At 51.3% G+C, this 17,549-nt stretch overlaps 8 protein-coding genes across 8 annotated transcripts; 1 reads left to right on the forward strand and 7 right to left on the reverse strand.

The window, feature by feature from the left end:
• Positions 1–103: 103 nt before the first annotated feature.
• N7506_008596 (uncharacterized protein) lies at positions 104–841 on the reverse strand (the record flags this gene model as incomplete). Its single annotated transcript, XM_056957889.1, has 1 exon — positions 104–841. The coding sequence occupies one exon, from the start codon at positions 839–841 to the stop codon at positions 104–106; it is 738 nt and encodes a 245-aa protein (XP_056807279.1).
• Positions 842–1,131: 290 nt separating this feature from the next.
• N7506_008597 (Zn(II)2Cys6 transcription factor domain-containing protein) lies at positions 1,132–2,811 on the reverse strand (the record flags this gene model as incomplete). The annotated part of the gene is made up of 4 exons (XM_056957890.1): positions 1,132–1,920; positions 1,968–2,091; positions 2,151–2,683; positions 2,755–2,811. 4 exons carry the CDS (start codon positions 2,809–2,811, stop codon positions 1,132–1,134), a joined length of 1,503 nt encoding a protein of 500 aa, XP_056807280.1.
• A 528-nt stretch (positions 2,812–3,339) lies between these two features.
• Positions 3,340–4,119, reverse strand: N7506_008598 (PEX11 domain protein; the record flags this gene model as incomplete). The annotated part of the gene is made up of 3 exons (XM_056957891.1): positions 3,340–3,699; positions 3,752–3,906; positions 3,966–4,119. The coding sequence occupies 3 exons, from the start codon at positions 4,117–4,119 to the stop codon at positions 3,340–3,342; spliced, it is 669 nt and encodes a 222-aa protein (XP_056807281.1).
• A 424-nt stretch (positions 4,120–4,543) lies between these two features.
• N7506_008599 (F-actin-capping protein subunit alpha) lies at positions 4,544–5,740 on the reverse strand (the record flags this gene model as incomplete). The annotated part of the gene is made up of 7 exons (XM_056957892.1): positions 4,544–4,892; positions 4,949–5,086; positions 5,136–5,188; positions 5,245–5,334; positions 5,389–5,504; positions 5,597–5,615; positions 5,684–5,740. The coding sequence occupies 7 exons, from the start codon at positions 5,738–5,740 to the stop codon at positions 4,544–4,546; spliced, it is 822 nt and encodes a 273-aa protein (XP_056807282.1).
• A 322-nt stretch (positions 5,741–6,062) lies between these two features.
• Positions 6,063–8,020, reverse strand: N7506_008600 (uncharacterized protein; the record flags this gene model as incomplete). The annotated part of the gene is made up of 2 exons (XM_056957893.1): positions 6,063–6,827; positions 6,881–8,020. 2 exons carry the CDS (start codon positions 8,018–8,020, stop codon positions 6,063–6,065), a joined length of 1,905 nt encoding a protein of 634 aa, XP_056807283.1.
• A 405-nt stretch (positions 8,021–8,425) lies between these two features.
• On the reverse strand, positions 8,426–11,476 carry N7506_008601 (Copper amine oxidase N2-terminal; the record flags this gene model as incomplete). Its single annotated transcript, XM_056957894.1, has 3 exons — positions 8,426–9,855; positions 10,573–10,953; positions 11,011–11,476. The coding sequence occupies 3 exons, from the start codon at positions 11,474–11,476 to the stop codon at positions 8,426–8,428; spliced, it is 2,277 nt and encodes a 758-aa protein (XP_056807284.1).
• A 1,230-nt stretch (positions 11,477–12,706) lies between these two features.
• Positions 12,707–14,277, forward strand: spp2 (spliceosome ATPase-activating subunit SPP2; the record flags this gene model as incomplete). Its single annotated transcript, XM_056957895.1, has 2 exons — positions 12,707–12,730; positions 12,796–14,277. 2 exons carry the CDS (start codon positions 12,707–12,709, stop codon positions 14,275–14,277), a joined length of 1,506 nt encoding a protein of 501 aa, XP_056807285.1.
• A 264-nt stretch (positions 14,278–14,541) lies between these two features.
• Positions 14,542–17,529, reverse strand: N7506_008603 (U3 snoRNA-associated protein UTP13; the record flags this gene model as incomplete). The annotated part of the gene is made up of 3 exons (XM_056957896.1): positions 14,542–17,213; positions 17,264–17,291; positions 17,356–17,529. The coding sequence occupies 3 exons, from the start codon at positions 17,527–17,529 to the stop codon at positions 14,542–14,544; spliced, it is 2,874 nt and encodes a 957-aa protein (XP_056807286.1).
• Between the last annotated feature and the right edge of the window lie 20 nt (positions 17,530–17,549).

Below are 17,549 nucleotides of genomic sequence, written 5' to 3' on the forward strand. Positions count from 1 at the left end.
AGATTATAGAACGAAAACGAAAAGATATCCGATAGAGAATAGATACCAGATGAATTGAAGACGCTATGAAAAACCTGTATATACTATAACGCAGTTTGCTTCCTCAGCTGCCGGCGGCCCCTCCAATCATTGCGAATTGCAACATCCTCCGACGATCCATCTCTCTCTTAAGCATCATAAGACAAGTCGCAACAACGATCGCCTCGTCCAATTCATGGTATTGCAACGCCGCCTCATCGATCTGCAGCTCCCCGCCGTTCCCAGCGGTACACTTCGAAGTCCCCGGAGTACGAGTATCGGCCCCGCGGACGAGCTGCGCGATCCTATTGTGGCTCTTCTCCGCCTCGACGGCGCGGAAAACAATCAAATTAACTTTCTGTCCGTCTGCGCGCTTCTGCTTTGCATATTCCCATTCGAATTGTCTGCCTCCAGGCATTACAAACTGCATAGTTCGCGAGGTCCATTTTCCAGAGACCGTTACACCGGTGGACTCGGGAACTTGCAGCAGATGCAGAACGGGATCTCGGTTCGGACCGAAGAAGTATTCAGTTCGGATTAAGTCTCCGCGTTTGGGGTGGGACAGGACTGCTGTTCCTGAGCAGACTTTGTCGCGCGTGGAGACGTATGCCTCTGTGGCGTCGGGGTTGTAAATGAAGGTTTCTGTTTGTCGGGATGGGATGGGTAGGCGGAATGCACCGATACCTCGTGCGTTCACGGTTAGAATGCGCGGAGACTGGAAATGGGCATCGGAGAGAGTGCAGACAGTGCTCTCGGACCGGATAGACAAGGCGGAGGATTGGATCTCCTCCTTCAATTTGTGTTCAGATGTGATAGTAGCCATGGTTGATTGTGTTTGGGTTGGGTGCTCTCGCGAACTTGCGATTATATACAAAGAAGGTAAATACGAGCATTGCCTAATTGGGCGATGACGATCAATGGGGCGCGTGAACCAAAACTCGTGGACGATTGGGTCTACCCAATGGCTTGGCATTTCGTATAACTTCGTGCACTCATCTTTGTCTCCACACGTTTGAAAACAAGCCTATTGGTGTAAATATAGTTCATCCTCGTATTATGAAATATCTCATGGGTATCTGTGGGTCGATCAGGATTTGCGTAGAACTTCGCCTTCTACTTCGCCTTGTTCATGAACCCGATACGATCTCCGAAAATCTGCGAGTGTGCTGATACAGCGCGATTTACCGGGAACATTTCGCGGCTCAAATCCATCCCTAGTCGTATGCCATGCGTGGACCCAATAACTTGGAGTGCTGACCGAGCCTGGGCGTCTTGAGCCTCAGTAGCATAGCCACACTGTGTCACGCTGAACACCGGCCAAAGCAGTGCAAAGCCTTGCACTGCCTTTGTTTCCGACCGAAATATTGGGCGACCGGTTGTATCAACCTTGCCCAAGGCAAAGGGAATAGTATCGCATATCTCAGTGACCATATCAATGATGATCTCCTCCGGAGGATGCAGTGTGAAAGCCCCATTTGAGGCCCACAGTACCGAAAGATGATCAAGGCACCTGTAGATATCTAACAACGTCTGCTGAAGAATTATTCGTGTCCCGCGGTAGTAATTCCAAACACCCGCCGACGTGAGATCTGGGTATAAGATGAACTTGTCCCCACCAGACGTTTGAAACTTGCGTGGCATCCACACCTCCGGCAGACCGCTGTGCCACATGCTAAATTCCAGGTCAATGTGCTCGCCTCTTTCGAGCAGCGACGTAAGGGTTGATGTATCAAGTGCCTGGGCTTCCGCACTCGAAAGCAAACTTGCTACAGCAGCACAGAATTTGGTGATCTTGATATTCCCGGCCATCATTTGATAGATCGGGTGTGGGATACTGAGAACTTCCAATAACCAATCGAGGTCGATTTGCACGGGATCTTTCAGGCCCACGAATTGAATCAACTGTTGATGTCAGTCATATATTGTCTCACGATAACATTCAATCATACCATCTGTGTAAATGCAAAGTGAAACAAAGATCGAGTCGCAGGATCACCAAGCTGCTGGACCCCTCGCAGCTTTAAGAGGTACTGGATACCGGCAACATGGGTGCTCATGAGGCTCTGTCGCTCGCTGTTAATGTCCTCAAATAGCATGAGCAACACTATGGCTCCCATGGTCTCGTCTCTGACAGCTCTTGTACTGATGATAGCGCGATGTTCAGATGTTTGAGGGCCTGGCCATACTTCTTTCGGGCCTGGACCGCCAAAGATGATACATTGGCATGGTTCGCCATGGATGCAAATGCCGCAGCGTCCATTGCTGCACGCAAGCTCTCCATGGGTGCTCCGGCTTGGTTTCTTTGGCATAATGTGTACAGCATGGGAATGGAATCAAGGGGTTCAGGGCTCCCGTCTGGTTCGATGGGTAGAGTAAACTGATCGAGAAAATAACAGTGCCCATGATATTCCCACGACGAGTCCAGCAGAAACCGAGGGATCGTGAGATCAGGCTCGGGTGTCGGAATAGCAGTAGATCGAACAACGACTTCTGTCACATCTTCGCGCTGCGATCGGCTCTTTCGTGATCCCTTTTGGTCCTTCTTGACCAATCTCTCAATCTTTTTATTCTCATTTCGAAATACCAGAGGAATGCTCGTCTGATACCCCGGGCATTTCCTACCATACACGGCACAGTTCCCGCAGGCAGGTTTCCCCTCGTCACACTGCTTCGGTCAGCTGCCGTCTACTCCGTACTCTAGGAGTGTATAGGATGTGTTCCAATCACATCACTCACCTTCACTTTGCGCTTTCTACAGAGAATACATCCCTGACTCCGTGGACGCCCAAACATGACTGATTGTATTGCGGTTTTTGGACCCCAAAAGGAGCTGCCATCCCCAGATCAAGTGTAGATCACCTTCCCAATCGGGAACCACGCGACCCTGAAATCGAGGGTTCCATTCTAGACTTATAATTGGTTCGCTATTTAGGTGCTAGTCTGTATAGGGCTAGTGCCTGCCACGTTTTTCACACTACGGCTGTCTAGGCTCATTATTCTAAAAATATTGGCCTCTTCCATCGAACTGGGCTTGTGGTTTAGTGGTATAATACTCCCTTAGCATGGGAGTGGTCCGGGGTTCGATTCCCCGCGAGTCCATTCTTTTTTGCTTTTGCTTTCCTCTGAGAGGCCATTGACGTTGTGGCCTTGCTGGGCTTCTTTTTTTGTGGGGTTTGAAGTTGTGAGTATGGTTGGCAATGAGGTTGTCATGTGGATGAGTGAACCTTGGAAGTAACCTTGGAACCGCAACACAACTCTATTCTAACTTTTGAATGTACTGTATGTCTATGTCTGTACATGAACAGTTTCAATATGCACGTATCACAGCTTTGCCCAGATATCTTGGGCAGTGAGTAGTGTGCTCAACACCATGGTCGATCCAATAACCACATCTCCGGTGGGCCACCATCTCAAAAGCTCCAACGGAATGAGCAAGTCACATCCATCAACCACGACCTTCTTGACAAGGGTGGAGGCGGGAGTCACTTTAGCGGGTGGGACTTGCTCTGGTTGAGCTTTCTCGCTCTTCTTTTCCACCTTAGAGGGCTGCTTGGGGTTTCCGAAAAGTAGCTCCCAAAGAGCTCCAGCCACTGAGAAAGATAAAGCGTAGAGCCAGAAAGTGTTGGCTTGGTCCATGACAGGGTCGTTCCAGGGAACAGCATAGACACCTATTGCGTGGAGCTAGTTCATTGTCAGTACTGTTCATCAATTAAAATTAAATCAAGACACATACAATAGTCAGATCTTCCAGAACAAAGTACAGGCCAAAGCAAGTCCACTTTGCTAGCTCGATTAGGCCGGCTACCGAGCTGAACCCATCCCCGCCTAGCAAAGCAGAAACACGCTGGAAGGAGTCAATGAATCCGAAGAAGCGGAAATATCTCCGTGCTATTTCATGGTATCAGAACTATTCATGATACACTGGGATAATCATATAAGACACTCACTCAAGGCCAATTGCAACTTGACGGTCGTCAATTGCACGGCCAGTGCAGTGCTCGTAGTGAGCGCTGCGACGACCTGCGACACGCATTGAATGAGGCGGAGAGACTTTTCCAGACCGCTGCCTGTATTGACGAAGCGGGAGAATTGCTGGATCATCGCTGCGTTGCAACACTGTTGTTGTCCGGTCTTAAGGGATGTGTTTAAGGCTTGAAGCGGGCGGCTCAGAACTGAGCTCCGCGTGCAAGTGGGCGCTAGTTCTGCTTATTCATCCTTCCAATGCCTAATTTGGCTAAATTGAAAACGCGGTGAGTGGTTTGTTCCAATATTGGAGAGGTTTGTTAATGCAGTTGTTGGGCATGGTAAGCGCGGTTGCACTTGACCGAAAGGGAATGTGTAGGAGATGTATATATCGGATCAACCGTTGGCTCCCATCCCCACCCTACACTTTGGGAATATACAAACACTCCATACACACACACAATTAACCTTGGAACTCGATGATATGATTGAAAACAATTGCTACGCAAAACGAGAGATGCTTGCAAAAATAGAGATATATCTCAAACAATATGATCAATCTCTACCGTCCCTTGCCGCCTGAGATGTCCTGACCCAGGCGGTATCCACCGACCTTCTCCCACTCCACCTTTTGGCGGGTGATGGGAAGCTGTCTGCGAAGACCCTTGAACGAACCCTCGGCAGTCTGCACGAACGCCCGGTTCAGAGCCTCCTGGTAATCGCGCTCAGCAGCCGCAATCTTGGAAACAATCGACTCGGCAGACACGGAGGGGAGGTTGACGCTGACGGGCTTGTTAGTGTTGAGTGCCACATTGCCATCCTCGTAGTAGTGCACGTCGACCTGGATCTTGCCGGTCAAGGTGGAGGGGGAGGAGACGGGGACCTGGTAAATTGCGCGGAAGCGACCGTTCCTATGGCATCATTAGCTCGGTTTCACTTGATTACCAAGATCAAGTTCATCGCTCACCAGAAGTTGTTAGGGGAGTATCGGTTGGCGACCAAGAGAATAGCGACGGCGGAGTCGTTCTCGATAGGATAGACGCCGTAACTGCTGCTGGGGTAGTGTTCACGGGCATGAGCCCCGAACGACTTGAGTAGCGATTTACTATTCTAGTCAGCAGAGCGTCACAATAACCAAACCAAAAATTTCGCACATTAAGTCCGCATTCTCCGATTCCAAGTGGTATGATTGTGCCCCAGAGGCAGTCTATTATCACGAGTCAGCCCCGCGGGTCCGAACAACCGATTGGGTCGAAAGCCTACCTGTGTGGTATGATCGACCTCAAAAGAAGTCTGGCTCTCTGGGTCGAAATAGCGATTATCCTCGAGCGCGTTAAATTCACTGACGATGACCTGTCCAGAAGCGTTGTCAGCGACATCCGCGCAACAGTCAATAGTTCACCCCACCTCTTCGCTTGACCCTGGCAGCTTTACTGTTGCAAGCTGGGACTCGTTGTATCGTTTGAATGCGGGGACCAGAGAGGGAACAATGTCCTCACCCTCGGAGGTAAGGGCCTGCACATCTATCGAACGGCGGGGATCAGTATGAGTATGCGGACGCGGGAGTCGGGGTTGGAGGAGTTGGGCTAGGCAGCGGAGGAAATGGGCAAGTTACCGGAGACGACATCTGCAAGCTGGAACAGAGTATGTTAGCTATTGTGGCTTGAGCTGCAGGGCCGGGGAACACAGGTTGTTGACATACCTCTCCGGGCGGGGCACCCTCGATGAAGGATGAGGCCAACTCAATAGTGGAAGTCATTTTGTCACAGAGGTGGTTTTCACAGATAGCAGTGACTGCAATTGGAATTCCCTAGTAACTTATTGTGAGGGGAGGGGGTTTCGGAGACAAGAAGCTCTCGCGGAGGCGGAGAGCGATAAGCACGTGGAATACGGATCTACACCACACGGGGTAAACAGTGCTCGAAGTATAAGGAGTATGGTCATGATCGAATTGAAATATTGAATATTCTCAATGTATCTTAATTTCGCATAAAAAGAAAGTGGTCCCCAACACCATGCTTGAACACTCCGAAAAACAACCGCCAATGACAATAATAAAGAAAATAAATCGGATCAGAAGTTCAGTCAATACTCATATTCATAAATCCATCGCTGGCTTCGGTCATTCCCTGCAGACCGACACGTTTCGTACCTCCATGGGGAGTGGTCCGAGGGCCAGAATCGGCACTGGATCGCTCTGAGAACGGTGCACCAAGACCCGGCTTTGGAGGCGGACCCCAGATATTGGGCCCCGTATCACTCACGTGGTGGGAATGTGTCATGACTGGGCTGCTCTGAGCGCTCACACTAGGTGAAACGGCCCGGCGCTTCAAGAGATTCGGGTCAAAGTCATCATCGCGACGTCGCTTCCGACAAATCTCCCCAATACTGGAAATACCGGGAGCATGGGGGGTTGACGAGCGAGAGCGGGGCTTGAAGGAATCTGCTGTCACTGAACCGATGGTTGTAGAGGGTGTCATATCCATAGATATGTCATCATCGGCCACTGAAGAAGGGCCACCCTGTCGTGCAGGTGGTGGAGTGCGGTATCGCCCATCGAATGAGTTCCAAAACTCAACGCCGCCCGAATTACGACTTGCTTGCTTGTTGAAACTGCCTTTCGATGGGGTTTCCAGCCCGGCCTTGGCTGCCGTCTCATCAGGTGCCATGGAATCGTATGAGGTGGATGGTTGTAGAGAGGGGAATTCGCCCAACGCAGGAGTAGGCTCGGGCTCAGTGTCGCGGACCTGCCGGACGACTTCTGCCTCACGTTTCATATCACTATCGACTGGGGCGCCCTCCTCCATGAGGGCAGCGCGAATTCGCGCAAATGTTTTGGTTTTGGGCTGTCGTCAGAGTCAGCGTAGGTCTTAAAAACAGGGTAGATATAGAATCTTACAAGTAGGCTTCCACGTCGGGTCACTGCACGACGAATGACTCCCCATGGCCCACCGCCGCTTTCTGAGTTCTGTTTGGGAACTGGGCTTCCACTCCGCGTATTGCGGCTCTCACCATCGTCACTCATATCAGATAGACGTAAGTCGCGGGTGCCGAAGCTGAGGCTCTCTCTGCGTGCATTCACGTTTGGCCGCGGCGCGAAATATCCAGCCGAGGGATGTTCAACGCTTTTCATGATGGGTGGTGAGTGAGGGGTAGGGCTGGGCTTGGAGCTATTCCCACTCGCACTGCTGGAACTATGGCGACTGCGACCTTTGCGGAAACGCGCGCGCTGGAAACTCATCAAGCTGGCAGCCGCCTGCGAATAGCCACCCATCCACTCGTTACCTGGGCTTTGCATAGTGCCCGCAAAGGGACTCGGACCATGCATGCGCGTCGGCTGTGGTGTATTAATCATTATGTCGTCGCGATCACCCATGGTCTCGTCTTCATCCTCGCTACTGCTCGTGTCTGATTCCATCATATTCACACTCGACATGGAGCTTGAGATGGCGGTACGTTCAACCGGTCCTGATGTCGAGAACGGCGGGTTGGAAGTCGCACCCGGCGATCCGTGTCGCTGCGGTATAGCCATGCCCCGCCCTCCAACGGTAGGAGATGAATCCGGGGAGGACTCAGCGAGGGTGGAATGGTGAAGGTTTGTGCATGCGCGGGAGAAATCGAGACCCCGGGATCGACGGGGCAGAACAGATCCCGGTGATCCGTAGGTAGTGGATGGGTCGAGTTTAGGAGAAAGAGGAGCACGGTTGGTGAGAGATGGCGACACGGTGGGTTTGGAAGGCAAGTTCAGCGATAAGTTTGAATGAGGCAGGCTTGATCGTCGAGGAGTCGCGGGAAGGGCAGGAATCGCATTCTCGTCTTTGCTTGCTGGTCGACTTAAATCACCTGTAGATGGTTGCGCTAGAGATGTAGGTTTGGATGCATCAGAGAGTGAACGCGATTTGGACGAGCGTGGTGAGCGCGACGATTCATGTTGTTCCAGTTCTGGAAAATGGGGTTGCGACAATTGCTGGCTGAGTTTGCTTTCAAACGCGTGGGCTGATATACTGCGCCCGGGCGCTGAAGGACGTACCTCAGCCATTAAGTCACTCTGATCTGAATCAGCGATATAGAGCGCGCAAGTTGATGGGCATCGTTCAATGACGCCAATCTCAAGATTTTGGGCCTGTTTATAAATTCGAGGTCCACCCAAGGCCACAAGATGTACTTGCTGGTAATGAACCGCTCGATTCAAAATATTGGGAGAAATACATTGCAATGCAGGTCGCTGGCACTGAGCGGTTAACGAGATCAGATGATACGCTAACCAGATCCGGACGTGTACATAAGACCTCGGCCCCAGGGCGTTCAGTTCATCTTTACAAGGTAGTTACTATTCTGTTCTTGGATATATATTGTTACTTGATGCGCCAGAGGTAGTCAATTCGACTTAAAATTCTCGTTAATTTATCATACATCGGCTTTAAGCCTGTGTTCAGAATACATGTCACGCCAAGCTCATGGCGTTGCTGATAGGTACCACATGCCATTCCCAGTCATTGCAGTCATTTTGGGGAGTGGCTCCCTTGATTAGATCGGAATCGCGTGTCTGCCATAGTTTGGTGATGACAGCACGTGTTCTAGCAATGTTGGAGATTGTTGAATCAGCCATCGTTGCCAAAGAGCGCAACACAATCGCTCGTCCAGAGCCTGAATCGGTCTCTGAGTCTGGGTTGAGTTCATCATCAGATGGATCAAGCTCTACAGATGCCACAAAGACTGGCCATGTCACATTGGCAGTCGAACCGCGATCAAGAAGATTTAAGATCAGGTGTAGGATCTGGCGCACGTAGCTCTTCACCAAAGGTGTGGTTGGATCGGAGCCATAGAGAGCACAGTGCAGATAGAGCATTGCGGCTAGACGTTTGGCATCCGCAACAATTGCAAGGACCTCGTCCTCACCCTCTCCCACCTCTTGAACCAAGCCTTCTAGTTGTCGTTCGAGAGAGGCGGCGCGCAGGAAATAGGATGATTTATCCTCCTCGGACGTATATTGCCGTCTTGTTCGGCTCATGTCTGTGATTTTGGCCAAGATTGAGACCAATTCTGGGCTACATCCCATCCAAAGATCGATGCTGCGCTCCTCGGGCTTCCAATAATCGGTGCCGAACAGAACCTCTTTGGCACAGGCGGTGCGTCCCATAACATCCTGGAATGCGAAAAATTGTTCTGCAAAACCCGTGACGGGATCAGACGGCTCTGTGGATTTAGACAGAGCAGTCTGTTGTTTTCTCCGAAGTCGGATCAAATCATTAGCGCCTTTGAGATGAATGGTCCATTGTGTATCGCACTTGTCTACTATCTCATAAAGACATAGCATGATCATGATCACGAGTACCTCGGGATCCATAGAGCATGTCAAAGTCCCCTCGGATGAAAGACGCTGGCGAAGGTCTCTCAAGGCCTCCGATTTATAGCGTAGGCCAATGGGCCCATAGCCTGGGTTGAGTCTTGACCAATGACATGCCCCCAATGCTTGAATCGCCTTGAAAAGGGTAGGAGAAGCCGATAGGCAAAAGGGCAAGATCACCGATGCAAATGGTGACGACAATGTGGAGCTGGCGGCGGTACGAGGGCAGACTTGCTGGAGATAATAATCAAATAACTCTCCATGCCCCGATTGAGAAATATCAGGGAACAGTGCGAGGGAGGGTGGAAGATTGAGGTTGTAGTTCGCAGTGATTTCGGCAAGTTGTGGGAAATGTTGCAGCCATGACCATAGTTGGTCGGTGTTTTCTTTGGAACTTTGAGCCACGGAGATCAATTCGTTAAGTTCATTGAAATCCACATCCACTTCATCGGGATGTTCGAAGGTCGAGACACTGCTATTGATAAATCCCCAGGGGCTGATCGTCGGCAGCGGGCGCCACTCATGCACTTCCTTTGAAGAAAGGGAACCAGGCGTGGGCTGATTCCCCCCCTGCCTTGCTCCAGACACCAGCTCGCCCAAATGCTATTCCACGGCTAGCAAATTCAGATTCCCATTTCAACACCAAGTTTTTGGTGCATGGTAGGCCTTTCTCCCAGCAGCGTGTGCAAACGGGCTTTTTAGTGTCACATCGGACACGGCTCGTGCGGCATTCTTTGCAACCATCGCGAGATCGGGTCTTGATGGGACCCGTCCGGTCTGCGGCTTTTCTTCGCGGCATCCTATCTATTTCACATGATTAGATCATGCGATAGACAGAATCTGGAGACGTTGAAGGAGTTGAAGAAGCAAAAAAAAAAACTGGTCCCCGCAAGTGGCGATAAGGGTCTATCGGCACCCCGCAAAAGCCCTGGAGCTGTCCGCTATGCATATTAGCCGTTGCTCCAGGTCATTACAAAGCTGGTAGAATTTTTGTGCTATTTACACATCAAGGCGATATATAATGTATCTGACTAGTAAAAATCTCTAGTCTCAGTCTCAGTCTCTAAGTCTTGTCACAGACACATTGGCTTTATAGAGCACGCTATTTCATTGTTATATTGTCACATTTGTAATCTTAGTTCAAGCCTGCTTTTTCTTCCAGTCTGCTGCACAATTTCCAAAGGTAACAAATTCGACTCCTTCTCCCTGCTGCTTGAGCCAAGAGATCACTCTGTCAATCATACCCACCACATGGGCCATTCCACTGGTGTCTGGGTGTAGCACCAAAGGGAAGACAAAACCTTGTTCACAGCCCTCCTCGATGGACTTCTCAAGAGCTTCACTATAAAGGAATTCGAATCGAGACTTCCAATTTTGTTCAATTGTCACTGGACTGACGAACCCATGCGAATTCTCTGCAGCTGGGAGGAATTGCATCGGCGTCATGTCCTCCATATACCAATTGCAAGGGATTTCCACTAGAGTTTGAGAGGTCCTAGGAGCAGGGAGACTCAAAGGCTTCATCCAAGTGGAGGCAGAGTTGGAAGGCGAGAAATCAATGGGTGTGGGCTCAGACATGCGAGGCACAAAGTACAATGACGAGTCGTGGTGAGTGAGGGAGGAATCTATTCATAACTTTAGATACTAGGTATAGCAGGAGGGGTCAAGAAAAAGTGATTTACCGTATAAGAACCCGTATTCTTCCAAAACTTGAATTGTGTGGGTGCGCAATTGATATAGCGGAGCTCTCCAACCACGGGGTTTTTCTCCTGTCAAGTCGGTTGCCAGTTGCACGCATTTGGCAATCACTTCTCTCTCTTGAGACTCTGTCATTTGACTTGACCCCTCGTGTGCATATCCATGGCAACCGATCTCCGCACCCGAATTGACAATGGCCTTGGTCTCTTCTGGGAATGATTCCATTGAATGTCCGGGTACAAACCAAGTCACCGATGATGAGATTCCATGTTTTTTGAACAGTCGTAATAGACGAGGCACTCCCACTTGGGCGGCAAAGAAACCGCTGCTATAATCAGCTAGATTGGTGGTGGCTGAAGCACCCGTCCCTAGAAAGCCTGATACGGCGTCGAAATCCACAGAGAGCAGGACTTGAACCTTTGGCTTCAAGCTTGTAGACATGTCTGCCATGTTGATAGAAAGAATTGAAAGGTGACGAGAAACGAGAATAAAAAGGAGCGAAGGTTTGCAGCCAAATACAAAAGGGAAAGACAACCCGACAGTTTTTGCGGGTCACCCCGCCATATCTAAACTGTGTACTACATCACTCTATCTACATCGAGGTCTCAACATAGCTCACATTCAAAGCATGAGCTTCAGACCTTGTGGCACAGGCAATATTACTCGCAGCAATTGAAACGCTCAGTTCCGGAATGTGCTCGTTATAGTTATCATACACACTAGCTGGATGCAGCCTGAGTCTGTCTCACTGAGAAGAATACTCTTGCTTCAACATTGAGTGAACATGGCAAATTCGAGTCTTCAAAACATACTAATTTCTGAACCGAGGATTGATGGCTGCTTTATTTCATACGGCAACACAAGAGCGTCGAAAGTCATCATCATCTGTTCTGGCCTCCATGCATTGTCGTTCACTGTTCGAACCCGGTCATCGGTCTGGAACAGCATCACCGAAGCACTTGTGTCCGACGATCTACCCATAAATACCGAGGCCCCTAACCAACTCTGGGCTGCTATGAGCGTGTCGGCATGCCAAATTAGAATAGCAAGTTGGTTTCTGGTTGTCGTTTCCAACTGGAAGCAGTGCGATCGACAATGGAGGGCTATACTTCGGTGATGAAAAACACTCGTCCTAACGGGTGCCACCTTCAATTTTTTGAAAACACCCAGGAGGGGAGATATTCGATGGATGCATGCCAGGAAAAAGCAGTTCATGAATTAAACCAAGGGCTGTTCTGTTTTCTTCCCACCTATTCGAGCTGAGCTTTATGTGTCTCCTCATTCTTCGTATATGCCCAGATGGCTTCTATACTAGATTCTCCAGGGCTGTGACCTCATTGTCTGAGAAGACCCGGGTGCCCAGGTGCTCAAAATGCACCATCACTGCTCCCTGCTTTACTAGGCACGCGGCTTGAAGTGCGCCAATGAAGTTCAGTCGAATTAGCCAAAGTTTCATTGACACAATCCCTTTCTATAATTTCAATCCATTCACTGAAGATTTTGAAATTAAGAGATAAAAGTCCAGTTTGCAGTTTGTGCTTTTTCCAAATAAAATGCGTGGATGTATAAACGCGCGCTTCTTAATTTTGCCACCGCCCCGCCTCAAGCTCTCGAGATATCGCTCTCAACTTGCTTTTCTTCGCTGTACACTCCAGTCGCATGATCAGATAAGCTGTCGCAATGTCGGCACACGAGAAGAAAGAGGTTGAGCAACCTCCCCTCTAAGCCCTTCTCTCTGTCGCTCTCCAATCGAAACGGTCCTAAAAAAGACGGCTTTCAACATCCAATCCTCAAATCGCGGCCGTCCTACTGGCCCAGCAAACGGCCGGACCCTTCCTAGACGGCCGCACCAACTCGGCAACGATGATGACTCCGACGAAGATGAAGCCCCGCCGGCTCACGAGGAAGTCTCGGGATTCGACACTCATACCGGTGGCGCTATCACCGCGGAGGGAAAAGCAGTTGAAGATACCGAAAAACCATTGATCATTCCTGTTACAAGCAAAAACAACTGGCGCGACCGGGCAGGGGTAAACACGAAAAAGGGAAAGAAAAATCTCCTCCCCCGCGAGGTGCAAGCTATGCAAGAGGCCGAGAAGAATGGCCAAGCGCCCGGAGGGCCTACAGTGGAGACAGACGCGCCGAGTATGGCATTTGGGCTGAGCTTTGCGAAGGAAGGAGCAGCAGCAGAGACGCAGAATGGCGAAGCCGCGAATGAAGATCAACCCATGCCCGATGCCACACCAGTCGAGACCAAACCTCTTACCGATGATCAGATCGCCATGCAGGCACTTATCAGCGAGAGTAAGGGTGAGGTTGAGCGAAGATCGGATCTCGTCATCGAGGCTGCCGCCAAAGACGAGGATGATGACCAGGAAGCTTCAGCTCACTACTCCGAAACTGGTTCCTTCCGCGCAGATATCGCAACGCGCCCTGAGTCAGCCACCCTGGACGCCTACAACGCCATCCCTGTTGAAGATTTTGGTGCCGCACTACTACGCGGAATGGGTTGGAAGGATGGGCAGTCTATCGGGCGCGGCAACTATGGCGGTGCTGCAGCGGCCGAGAAGGCCAACAAGCCTCGCGTTCCAGAACGACGACCTGGATTCCTCGGCATTGGCGCAAAAGATTCATCTGGTGGCAAAGGTGCCGAGACTGAGCTTGGAGCTTGGGGAAAATCGGCTATGCGCAAGGCATCACGGAAACAGGGTGAGGAAAACGACAAGGCTGAGGGTGTTTACATGCCCGTCACAATGCGCAACAAAAAGACTGGCGAGCACCTCACCGAAGAGGAACTCGCTACCTTACAAAAAGAGGCCAAGTCAAAGCCCGCCCAAGAGGATGACTGGCGCGAGCGAAGAGATCGCAACCTTGAAAAGAGCGGCCGAGACAAAGACCGAGAGTACCGCAAACGCGACTATGACGAGGATCGCTCTCGCCGACACACTAGCTCTTCGCGTCGTGACCGCAGTCGATCTGCCGGCCGCCATTCCTCAAGTCGGTCTTCTCGGTATGATGACGATAGGAGCAGAAGAGATGATCGACCCTATCGGGACCGAGACGACCGGGATCGTCGCCGAGACCGTGACGACGACAGGGACAGGAGAAGAGATGGGGATCGAGAGCGTGATCGCAGTCACCGATCGCGGGATGAAAGGTACAGCAGTTCCAGGCACTCGTCCCACTCATCTCGGAATGACCGCGACCGAGACCGCGACCGCGACTCTCGCCGCAGCCGACGAGATGATTAGAATAGAAACTTAACGTGAGCGGTGGCTACCGCATCAATTTGTACATGGAAATGCTGTCTTGGGGCTGGCTGCAGTCATCCCATCCAGCTTTTCTTCTATAAACCTGTTTCAATATCAAGATACCCCGGATCATAAAAGCAGAAAATACTCATGATACACTGTTGAATTCTATAAAAGAAGAATGGCTTTTATCCTTCCCACCCATGGTACTCCAAGAACGAAAGCGCCTAATTCAATGTACAAACAGACAAAACTAGAACCAGATTATGCTTCTAACATGATAACATCCTTCTCGTGCTCTTCCTCAACATCACCTACAGTCAGATCACGAAGTCCACCAAGTCCAACACCACCATCCATCTCACCGAGAACCCACTCCACCAGATAGCTGTCATCCACCAGCTCTTCGACCCGACGGTAGTGTCTCTCTGTGTACGCAGCCAGCGCCTGCAGAATGTCTTTCAAACCGGCAGCGGCACGACCATTCTTTCCACGAACGGACTGTGTCGCCAGCTCCACGAAGGTGGATGCAGGGTAGGAGCGGAACAAGGCATAGAGGATGCGCTGCGAGACGCGGGATGTGCGGGCGTTGGTGTTCCAGTCACGAAGACGGAGCAGAAGAGTGCGCAGATTCGCTGGGTCCAAGTTCTGCAGGACCTCATCGATGTCAGGGTTGCCAGAGAGACTGGCAGCGGCACGTTCGCGGTCCTCAGCTGAGGACGTGGGGTCATCCGCGGCGTTGATGGCGGTCGTGAAGAGGGAGAGGAGTCTGCCAGGGTGGTTGAGCTGAAGCGCCAGAGTGATGGCTTCACGGTAGGCACCGGCACGAATGTAGTTCTGCAATTCTTGGTCTTGCTCGACGCGAGCAGAGTTGGCATTGACAGCGGCGGTGTAGGTGGCCGATGTGGTATCGGTCCAGAAAGTCACAGTAGCATCGGCGGAGCCGGAGGCGATGGCGTAGGGAGTTTGAGAGGTCTGCTTCACGTCTGAACGTGAGCCGGATGGTGTTGGGCTGGCGAGAGCCCAGACTCGGTCGATGTGGTTATCTAGAGTTGTTTCGAGCTCGCCTGTGTAGGGAGACCAGATCTTAACAAGACCGTCCGCGGCGGCGGAGGCGACAAGAGGGCGAGCCTGGATGGCCTCGTTCTTGCGTGCCGCAGCTGCCTCTTCATCCTCATCCTCATCCTCTCTGTTAGAGACCTGGGGAGGGGGCAGCCAGAGGACTTTGAGAACGCTGTTTGTGTGGCCCTCGAAAGTAAGAAGACAGCTGTAGTCTGACAAGCTCCAGAGCTTGACGGTCTTGTCACCCGAGCCTGTGACTGCCAGGCCACGGCTTGTGCTTGTGCGGGAATCCGAGTTGATGATCGGAGTGCCTTGAGGAGCAAAGCGCACAGACCAAACGCCTCGCTTGTGTCCGCGCAAAACACCCACTGCTGTACCTTCGTCGGCGGCCCAGATCTTCACGGTGCGATCTTGTGACGCGGAGGCGAACAATTCGGATGTAGAGTCGACATCAATGGCGTTGATATCCTTCTCGTGGGCTTTGCGAGTGTAAATCGCCTTGGGGGAGTGGTGCTTTTCTCCCTTCAAGGGAGCAAGCTTGCTGGTATCCCATCGCTTGATGGTGCGATCTTGAGAACCGGTGATCAAGAATGAGGGGGGGTGGTTCACGGGGTCGTTATAAGCGGCGCTACCAACAGCTGGGGGCGCACGGGGAAGAGCAATTGCTCCCAAAGACTCGGCGTGTCCCGTGAAGACAGCAAAGCACGTATAAGAAGATGTCTTGGGGTCAAGGCGCCAGAGACGGGCTGTGTTGTCCTTGGCACCGGTTGCAAGCCAGTGTCCTGACCAGTCAACGTCCAAACAGATAATGATATCGTCGTGGCCCTCCAGATGGGTGACATCGGCACCAAAGTACTCCTCGCCTTGATCCGAAGGTCGATCTTCAGACGGGGCACATGAGACTACTCGAATGGTCTCGGTGTTTGTGGCCAATGCGATCATAGATCGATCAGCTCCAACATATGCAAGATCAATGATTTCATCGTCATTGCCAGAGATGCGGCGAACGACTGTAAGTGGCTCCAAGCTAGACCCTGGCTTGTATTCTGATAGGGCCTCCAGTGAGTGAACCCGCAAAGTCTGATCTGCGTGGACAGTAAGGACGAAGGATAGTCCAGCGGAGTATTGGATGGCGACAACACTTTCATACTCTTCACCGGCTTCTTGCTCTTCTGTGACCTCACTTCCGCGGTTGCAATCCCACACTCGCAGCTTGCCGTTCTCTCCACCGATAACACACAGCGGAGTGTCCGCAATGAAAGCTGCGGCTTCCACACTCTCTAAAACAGGGATGATGCGACGAGTCTTCCAAGTGCGCGCATCCCAAACAATCACCGTCTTATCTCTGCTAGCTGAGATCAGTGCGTTCTCTGACGGTGAGAACGACAAGCTTCGAACGAGGGATACATGTGACTCGAGCGATGCGATTGACTTCCGCTTATGAAGGTCCCACACACGCAACTTGCCATCCTCGCTACCGGAGGCTAGGCGGAATCCTGCAGTAGAACCAGCGGAGGTGGATTCCTCATCCTCATCACCTGCAGCTTTGCGCTTCGAGCGCTTGCTCTCGCCGTCGGCGGTAGGAACTTCGAAAAAGCAAAGGGCTGAAACAACACCACCATGACCATGGAAGGTGTGGGTGACAAAGCCACCTCGAATGTCCCAAACCTTGATGGAGCCATCGGCACCACCAGTGGCAAGCAGTGTACCAGTGGGATCCACCGAGATGGTTACAACTGGTGCTGTGTGAGGTTTGAGAGTGCGGAGAAGCTTTGCTTCAATGGTTTGCGATGATTCGTCGAAAGTTGTGAGGGAGTAGATGCGCATAGACATCGAGCGCGAGCAAACAATGGCATGTGTGGCAGAAGGTGTGACTGAAAACTTGTTAGCGCTCGATCATAGAGCATCGCCATCCAATACTTACTCGCTAGACCAGTGACAATTTCTCCATCCTGTAGGGCTCATGCGATTAGCGCTTTGCAATTGACGAAACTAATCCGACAAAGATGTACTCACTCCTTCAAGACTAGTAAGCTGGTTACCAGTCTCCAAATCGACGATCAACGCATCTTCGCCCACGCAGCTCAGCAAGATACGGCCACTGGCATCGAGTGCCGTGCTGCCACCGGTGTAAATGGGACGGAGCGTACGGGACGCCTCGAAGGTCGTTTTAACAATAGCTTTCGACATGACTCTTTGATATATCAGCG

Source organism: Penicillium brevicompactum, assembly GCF_028827555.1.
Source record: "Penicillium brevicompactum strain IBT 35665 chromosome Unknown utg000006l_segment0_segment0, whole genome shotgun sequence".
Classification (NCBI taxonomy): Eukaryota; Fungi; Ascomycota; class Eurotiomycetes; order Eurotiales; family Aspergillaceae; genus Penicillium; species Penicillium brevicompactum.